The 9,182-nt window shown below is 39.4% G+C and overlaps 1 protein-coding gene across 3 annotated transcripts in view; it reads right to left on the bottom strand.

Annotated features, from left to right (window-relative positions):
• CARM1 (coactivator associated arginine methyltransferase 1) overlaps window positions 1-8,606 on the bottom strand; it is a 154,815-nt gene extending 146,209 nt beyond the window's left edge. The window contains exon 1 of one of the 3 annotated variants that reach the window (XM_039366589.1): window positions 8,377-8,606. In XM_039366589.1, the coding sequence (XP_039222523.1) occupies window positions 8,377-8,527 (151 nt within the window). In that variant the 5' untranslated portion in view covers window positions 8,528-8,606. The remainder of the gene's footprint in view (window positions 1-8,376) is intronic. The other 2 variants (XM_039366588.1, XM_039366590.1) reach the window with 2 other exon arrangements.
• Between the last annotated feature and the right edge of the window lie 576 nt (window positions 8,607-9,182).

A 9,182-nucleotide genomic window follows, 5' to 3' on the forward strand; every position in this document is an offset into this window, starting at 1 on the left:
GCTGAGGGAGGTACCGAAGGCACGTTTGGAACCACTCTTTGGGTTCCGCCCGGAGGCCTTAGGTGACCAGGCAACGTGCACCAGTAGAAAAAGGAAAAGGGAGGCAAAAAATATCAGTGGCGACCTCAAAAGGGTCTGTAGGCCTGACTTAATACACAACAGGTATCAAATGGCGGTCACCTAGAGCGGAATTTATTCTTATTAATATTATTACTATTATACTAATAATAGGAACAACAATAATAATAATAAAATAATAATAATAATAATAACAACAACAACAATAATGGTGATGATGATAATATTGTGTGTTCTGCCTTTAGGCCTGTTGGCCTTGCTGTCGCTTAATTTTTAGCTTTAATTTTTTATTTTATTTATTTATTTATTTATTTTTAAAATTTATTTATTTATTTTTATTATTATTATATTTTGTCCTATTATTATATGTGTGTATCGGGGGTGGAGCGCTGGCTGTGCGCTCCTATTCCGCCTCTATCAGTACTTCCAGTTATGATGTGGAGCTTCCTTAAGCTCAGTTTGCCTTCCTCTGGCAAGAGATGGCGGCCGCGGCTCGTTTCTCCCTGAAAACGGGCTTTGCGGATCCCAGGCGAGTTCTCTAGCCCCCATTTCCTAGTTGGGGCTTACTCCCTTCCTGTGCTTTGGCTTTTTTAAAAAGAAGGGTGGCCGCAGCTCGTTTCCCTCTGAAAATAAGCTCCGCGGCCTCCCAGAAGCTGCTTGTGCCCGGGGATTTAAATTTGGAGCGCTGGTGACGTTTTAAGGGAATCCCAGTCAGGGATTGCCTTTGTTGCCTGAAAGCGGCAACTAAAATGGCGCCCGTGGTTGCCCTGGGCTGCTAGGGAATCTCCGATGATCCGAATTCAAGTTTGAATCCGGACCTGGAGATTGTTATTTTTTCCCCCAATTTGAGGAAAAAATCCCTTGGAAGGTTGGGGAGAAAAGCTCAGCAAGTGGTCTCTGCTGATGCTTTTTTCCCCCCTTTTCCACCTCCAAAGCCCTGGGGCTGGCTGGGATCCGTGGGGAGTTCCCCCCCACACCCCCTTTTCCAATTTTAATATAGGATCAGGGATGATCCCAAGGAAAACTTGGTGGTTGGGGAAAAGGTTCAGCAAGTAGTCTCTGCTGATGCCTTCTTCCCCCCCTTTCCACCCCCCAGAGCCCTGGGGCTGGCTGATATCTGTGGGGAAATTTCCCTCCCCACCAATCCCCTTTTTAATTTTAGGTTTGAGATCAGGACTGATCCCCAGAAAATTTTGTGGTTAAATTCCTATAGGTGGCAATTTTTTTTTGGAAGGGGAAGCCAATTATCAAGGGATAATCAATCAATGGATTTCTTTGTCTAACCTGATAAGCTGAGAGCCACGCCAAAACGAGTCTTCTCGAGCAGAGACCAAGTTAAGAATGGGCTCCACAGGAAGTGGGGGCGTGTCAAGTTTTGGCTACTTGGTCTCAAGAGCAGGCAGACAGAGAAAACCCATCCGTGGATTATCCATCTCCTGTACTGGAGAACTGCCAAATTAATGGAGGGTCAGGGACAAGGCTTATGACCTCAGCAGGAAACCTTTTATTACAGAGCATTAATACAATGAAGCTTTGTCTGTGGAATGCGTAAGCAACCAAGGCAGGACATGAACAATGGCTCAGACAGAATTTGATTAGAAAAGCAAGGGTTAGCACAAGACCAGGAGGAGAGGGGGAAAAAAGTCGAAAAGCATTTGTCTGGCATGTAAAAAACACAATTCAGATCCTAGAAAAGAGAGCCCTGCCTTTTCAAGATACTGCCTTTGGAAGATATTCAATGCAAATGTCTCCCATGCACATTAATTAGGCTGTCAAGCTGGGCCTCTCTAAGTTCTTTGTGAGCAATAAAGAGGATAGCAGATGTGCCCTTGGGCTTCCATACACACATCACAAAAGGGCTGAATGCCTGGTAAAATCAAGGGATTCAAAAAGGCTGCCATAGAACTTTCACATCAGAGCTGGATTTATGAGTTGGAGAGATGCTTTTGCCACCACACCACTCTTTTTAAAAATGCTTTTGTTTAAAATGCACACCATTTTGGATGTGCAGTTAAGTTTATATAAATACTCAGTGGTTATGATATAGAAGAGTTGGCCTTCAATATGATTTTGCAACATAGAATTTGGGATTTAACAAAGAACATGTTGACAATAAAAGTAAGCAATAATATAAGGTACAAATCAATTGACAGCCTTTTGGATGTTGATCATTTAGTGTTTCATGACATACTAACTTTTTAATTGCATCAATATGCCTACTTATATTTATTAGAGCCGGAGATAGCACTCCCTGCTCTTATCATGATGATTTTGATGATTTTACACACTTCTTTAAAAATAGTCATATGTTTGAACTCCCCAAGATTCTGAATAAGTGTCAAAATCTTTTAAATCCTTCAATCATAAACATACTGAATATTTGCAAAATATTATTATTGTAAGTTGATAATATAGAACTGATGTTCTCCACCATACATTTTGGGCTGCAGTGCCTTCTATATTTATCATCTTGCTACTGTCAAAGCTTCAAATAGCTAGAAAGCTTTAAGCTGCCTTTATATTTAGAAGCATGACAATTTTTGACCAATTTATCAGGTATTTTAAACTTATATAAGACAATTTTCATTTCAAATTTCATTTCAAATTTCAATACTTTAAACAGGAACATCAGCACATTATAGATGCAGACTCAATTAGTCAAGGATTCCTAAGATAGAAAATTAAAGATATTTTACTCATTGTAATTAAGGAAGGTGATTATTTCAGCTAATTGGTATAGTACAGAAATGGGAAAATATGTAGCTCTTAATGCTCATTTTAGCTGCTGAATTTAGTTAAATTCAACATACCTGAAATACAGCTCCTCATCTGTGTTGTGGATAAAGGTCTTTATCTGATATAAAATCTTTTCTGTTTCTTCAGTTTAAATAGAACTGAAGTGGACATTTAATCCCCATATCATGGGTTATTCCCCGCTCCCCAATACTCCAACTCCTAACCCAACCAGATTAGGTAAATAAAAATTTACCCAAGGTATATAACATTATTTTAACACCTTAGAACAGCGTTTCTCAACCTATGGGTCGCGATCCCATTTAGGGTTGAACGACCATTTTACGGGGGTCGGCAAACAACGCAATCCGCCATTTTCCCCCCTCAGGGGGCGCTGCCGCGCATGCGCACCACGCATGGGGGCGCCGCTGCGCATGCACGGCGCGTCCGTGTGACGGGGGTCACCGTCACACAAAGGTTGAGAACCGCTGCCTTAGAAGTTTTAATGTTAATAATATTTTGTCATATTATATTCCACTTACATTTAAGAAGTCACACTGGTCTTTTGCTTTTTGTCTTTGCCTGATTCTTGTTTTATACTGGTCATTGACTGAGGTAAAAACTAGAAGATATAGCTTTCATTTTTAATAACTGTAAAAGCATGTCATCTCAAAGCAAGCTAGGACTCCAAAATTAATTTCAAGTTCTGATTTCAGACTCCTGTTTATTAAGGGAGCCATAAAATTGTAACCATCAACTGGCTATATACTAAGCTCCTCTAGCAAATTCCAGTTTACTGATTCTACTCATAAAAGACACATCACAATGGAGGCACCTGCATACTAACTCTTGAAGAATACACTTGGATCCTCCAGAAGTATAATCTAGCAAAGTATATTTTGGCAAAGACGACCACAATTTCAGCATACCTGAGTGGAGAACTACGAAACTGCAATTATTTCATTACTTTGCACATTCTTTTCTTCCAGATCAGATATGATCTAAACATAATTATAGAGATATTGTTTTGAAATATTTCCATTCAGTAAACTGCAATTATTGCTTTGGCAACAATCCCAGCCCACAAAATCAGAAAACACAGGTTTTCTTAAGAGAGGATACTGCACTTTGTTGCTCTAAACCAGTGGTTCTCAACCTGTGGGTCGGGACCCCATTTGGGGTTGAATGACCATTTCACGGGGGTCGCCAAACAACACAATCCGCCATTTTTTCCCCTTTTCCTTAGCTGTGCTACTCCCTTTTATTCTATTGGCTTTTGAAAGCCAATAAATAGACTCTCTTGAATAGAGTCTAATTCTATTGGCTTTCAAAAGCCAATAGGAATTGTCCAGGCTGTCTCTGCCCTGCTGAGCCCGCCAAAAGTCCCATTCTGCAAACGGTGCTGCAAGGTGTCTGCAGCGAAGGTGAGCTGTCTGGAAGTTTCCACCCCTCCCTGCTGAGCAACTACTAAAAATGTAAGTAAAAGAGGGCCAGGGGTGGGAGGTGGGAGGCCGGCGGGCGCAGGGAGGGTTTCTGAGCTAGGCCAGCTGGTGGCCGGCCTGCGCCATCTCTGCCGCTTGCCAGCTACGCCTAGGCTGGCACAGGGGGCGGCACCACGCATGTGCGGCGCTCCCGGGCAGGGAAAGTCCTTGACTTACGACCGGTTGGGTAGTCCTCGACTTACGACGGGTTGGGGTCGCGGCATTAAAAAGGTTGAGAATCACTGCTCTAAACAGCTGTACTAATACATGAAATAACAAATCTAGAGTAACAATTTATAAAAGTTTATTAGGACACCAAAATATTCAAAAATACAAGGCATTGAATAAAGAATTGAAATATCTTGTACTAAACATCAATAGAGTATCTATCTGTTATCTAAATATCACACTTTAAAATTAATAATTACCAATATTACTGAATTAATTAATATCAATAGAAATCCTTGGACTACTAATCTTTCTAAGAAGAGATGGTTCAACTAACTGTTGGCAATTGAAAGTGCTTGAAATGCAACACTGGTTCATAAAAAGTGGTTTGGTGTTGTAGCAGCTCTATTATGGACAAAAATTATTTCATAGAATAATTTTGTTTGGTGACATTTTTTGGCTATTATATTTTTATTTTTGAATTATTCATCTTTTTCTACATTCAAATATTTACTGCCACAAGACCCAAATGTGAGAGATTTAGATTTCATACATCAATTTCAATATTTAATTTCCCATTTTCCTATAGTAAATTAAAAACAATAATTTAATTATTTAGTAAGATATTAATTTAAATAAACACTATTTTTATTTATTTATTTACTTTTGTGTGGAGGAGGTTCTTTTTCCTTGTTTCTTTTTCCATTTACCATATGTAATAAAAATATTTTAAAATATACTTTGGTTGTACAGTCCAGTCTCTCTAGAAACAGAAAACTAATTATAAATGGAAAAATTGTAAATTAAGCACCAGAACATAAAAGAAAAACATATGTTCTGTAGTTTCTTCTACTTTAGACTAACATAAACAAAAAGTAGCACAATTTCCACAATGATTGATGTTCTGTTGATAACAATAGTTAAATTCAATTTGGCAGTATGAACAACTAAAAAAAGGTTGGAAAGAAAAGTTTACATAACACTGAGAAAGACTGACTCTGGCAACTTTCAAATATGCATACTGTTCTACAGTTTGCAGAATATTATATTAGACCAGGGATAAAAAACATCTGTAACCCTCCAAGAATTGTTGACTTACAACTCACCACTGTCTAAGCCAGTGGTTCTCAACCTTTGGGTCGAACGACCATTTCACGGGGGTCGCCAAACAACGCAGTCCGCCATTTTTTTCCCCTTTTCCTTAGCTGTGCTACTCCCTTTTATTCTATTGGCTTTTGAAAGCCAATAGAATAGACTCTCTTGAATAGAGTCTAATTCTATTGGCATTCAAAAGCCAATAGGAATTGTCCAGGCTGTCTCTGCCCTGCTGAGCCCGCCAAAAGTCCCATTCTGCAAACGGTGCTGCATCAGTTGAGTAGTCCTCGACTTACGACCAGTTGAGTAGTCCTCAACTTACGACCGGTTGGGGGTCGTGGCATTAAAAAGGTTGAGAACCACTGGTCTAAGCTGCTTAAAGATGGCTGGGTGTTGTAGCTAAGCAACATCTCTACTCTACCCTTCATGTCAGTTACAATAACCTAATAGCTGAACCCAAAATCTAGGGATGACAAACTGGGAATGGAATGTAAATGGTTCTGTTTCCATTGGATTGCCAAACTTTCTTGTAGACTATACCATTATAGAGGTGGTTTAATGGATCCAAAAATGGTTCAGAATCAGACTGTGGTGCTTCAGACATTGTGCTTTAGGCAAAACTTTATTTGCTTTTAAAATACAGGAAGAGGTTTGGAATGTTCCCAAGGGAAGAAGAACTTAGCTATTCTGCTATAGTTAACCTATCTAGCATCCACTCTATAACAAAATGAATTTTTATAAGTGATCAACTTTAGCTCATTCTGGATTTCCTCATGGGAATTACAGTAATATATTTCTTATTTCTTCTAATAGTCTGAGTAGTCTCTCAAAGTAACGCCTGAATATGTTCTGAGACTCTACATAAAAAAAAAAAAAAAAAAAAAAAAGACCCATTCCCTTTGGACAGTCTCATGAAGGAAGATTTCAAAGTCTATCTAATATACAAAAAAAGCCCAGGACTTATCAAAAATCATTCAGCTCATCTGCAATCTGGAATCCACAAATTATCCTAGTACAGGCATGCTTATTCCAATTACAAGGATCTACTTTACATACTAGTTTAGTAATTCCATACTTTATCCCTTGTAAAAGTGCCACTTACTTTATGACTTCAACTGTTTTCTCATTTGCTCCAAAAGGTAAAGGCAGTTAGTGAATAGTCAAGACTGCTCTCCCACATCAGCACCGAACAGCCAATATATATGTTAATGTTTCCCCATCATATTCATTCTTTAGATCAAGTCACACAGATTGAAAAAGTGGCCTCCTTACTATCCCAGACCTATAATAGATATACTTTCTGTATTCATGTGAGGAAGTGCAAAAATAATTGCTTGCATACAAGAGAGTATATTTCAAAACTGAATTACTGTAGCATGTAAAAATTTGAATGAATTTGTCATTCTAATACTCAGTTCAGATTTACTAATCTAAATAACTAAATAAAATACTTTGTACACAAGTCTCCACTTCTCATAATACAATATCAAAAAACTGTCAAGTAATATAGAAATCAGTGTACAAAATATTTTGAACCCACCCAACATGTTCAAGTTACGGTATCATTCTGACTGAATTACAGTAACTGAGTCACAGTACAGAAGACCATATACATTGCAGTATTCATATTTACATTTAGTATAGCCAATTTAACACTATGAACTCTCTGAACTGTCTTCACATTATCAAACAAAAACCACAAATGTTAAGTATACACATGAGTCTCTGTGAAACTAGTTTTTGGTTCATACTAAACAACAACTATATTCATTCATTGCAAAATACCTGTTTGTAAAAGACACCAATATTGAAGGAGACCAACTATGGGATGCACACTCAATGCAGCCATTTGATTCTCAATTATGTCAACATACAAATCCAAGTCAGATCCCATTGAAGGGATAAAAGTGTAATAATAATACTGGCCAAATTGTCACAAGGATTGGGGGGGAATACTAAAAAGTCATTCATAATGAATGAGGGCAAATATACTAATTCAGAATGATTATTATAGTTGCAGAATTATTTACGAAACAGTTTCAGGAATTATTAAGGCTGTGTTCTTAAAAAGCTGTTTTATGCTCAGAACAAATCCTTGAAGTTTCTTTACATGTGCTCCGGTAGCTACAAATATTTTTTAGAATCTGATGTTTAAAAAAAAGCATTCAGAAATTACCCCACTGATTATTCAACCTACAAGTTTGTAAAATTTTACTCTCAATTTGCCAATATAAGCAGGCATTACATTATTAACAATCTGTTTTAAATCATGGAATTTCTCAGATTGGTGCAAATTTATTAGAAGTTTGGGGCAACAGTCACGGAGTATTTACTTGGCTAAAACATAAAAAAGCCATGGGGTATTATCCTTTATCTGCCTGCAAACGAAAATAAATGGATTGTTCTCCAAGGGAAGCTGTGGCTCATGAGCACGTAAATTAAAAAAACTCCGGAATATGTCGCGACTCCCACCTGTTTTCCATGTGCTCATGGGTGAAACTTGGTCTCCTTCCTATGAACTACCGTGAAATAATATAGATATGAATTACTCTTCGCACATGTTCAGAAACCCTTGGCCTTTAAACACTGGGGCGACAGACAGCTCTCCCTCGCAACCTCAAGCAGAAGCGATGGCGAGAAAGCAAGTAGCCGGCTGCCCCTTCGCATCCCTTCATCAACTGTCCGTCCTACAACTCATTCATTAATTATTTTCATTCATTCATTCATCTGACCCTCCTTTTTCATGCGACTAGACCCCCACCGGCCCAAGCGAGCATGTCAGCGAGCATGCCCGCCAGTCCAGCCCCATTTCGCCACTCACGGCTATACAAAGCGAGGCAAACGGCGTCAGACCCAGTGCGAGCCTCGAGACGCAGCGCCTGTTGCTCTTGGTGCCGCTGGATTTCCCCATTGGCATCGCCGATAGTCAGGAGCCGCACACCCGGGAAGACCGATACCACCGCCGCCGCCATCTTGGCATCCCAGGCCCGCTCCGCGGCGGCGGCGACGGCGGCTGTAGGCAAAGCCCGAAGGCGACTGAGGAAGGCGTCAGAGAAGGAGAGGCCGGAAGCCGCGCCTTTCGAGCACCGCCAGGCTGGACGAGACAGGGAGCGATATGCGCCCTCTACTGGCTGGCGGGGATAAGGAAGGGGGGCGCTTGCATGTGATTTTTCTATTATTTTGGAAAACGACAAAATAAAACGGTACTTAATAAGATTGTTATCAATATTTTTCCATCAAGCTGGAGGAGGTGTTGAGTGAATTTGGTTTTTTTATGAAAATGAAGAAAGAATACTTATGAAATTCATAAATAACAGAAATATGTTCAGTAGTTGATACAAAAGATGACTACAACATTCAAAACAACCTTAAAAATCACAGGAGGACTGAGGCGAAGTCCAGTGGATCAACCTGGGAGTTGAGTCATTGATTGCATTTGCATAGCACCAGAAATTGCTGGAAGAGCAGCTCACTGTGAGTTCAGGAGGACTGAAAGTCCAATGAACCAAGGCTGCAACCCACATACCAACCCACATTCAAAATCTAAAACAGGAAGGATGCAAAAGAATATCTATTTGCACTGACTCTGTTAAATTAATTTTTACTAGTGGAAATTAAAAGATAGAA

Source organism: Crotalus tigris, unplaced genomic scaffold (assembly GCF_016545835.1).
Source record: "Crotalus tigris isolate CLP2741 ecotype Arizona unplaced genomic scaffold, ASM1654583v1 scf7180000020347.5012614909:4044961, whole genome shotgun sequence".
Lineage (NCBI taxonomy): Eukaryota > Metazoa > Chordata > Lepidosauria > Squamata > Viperidae > Crotalus > Crotalus tigris.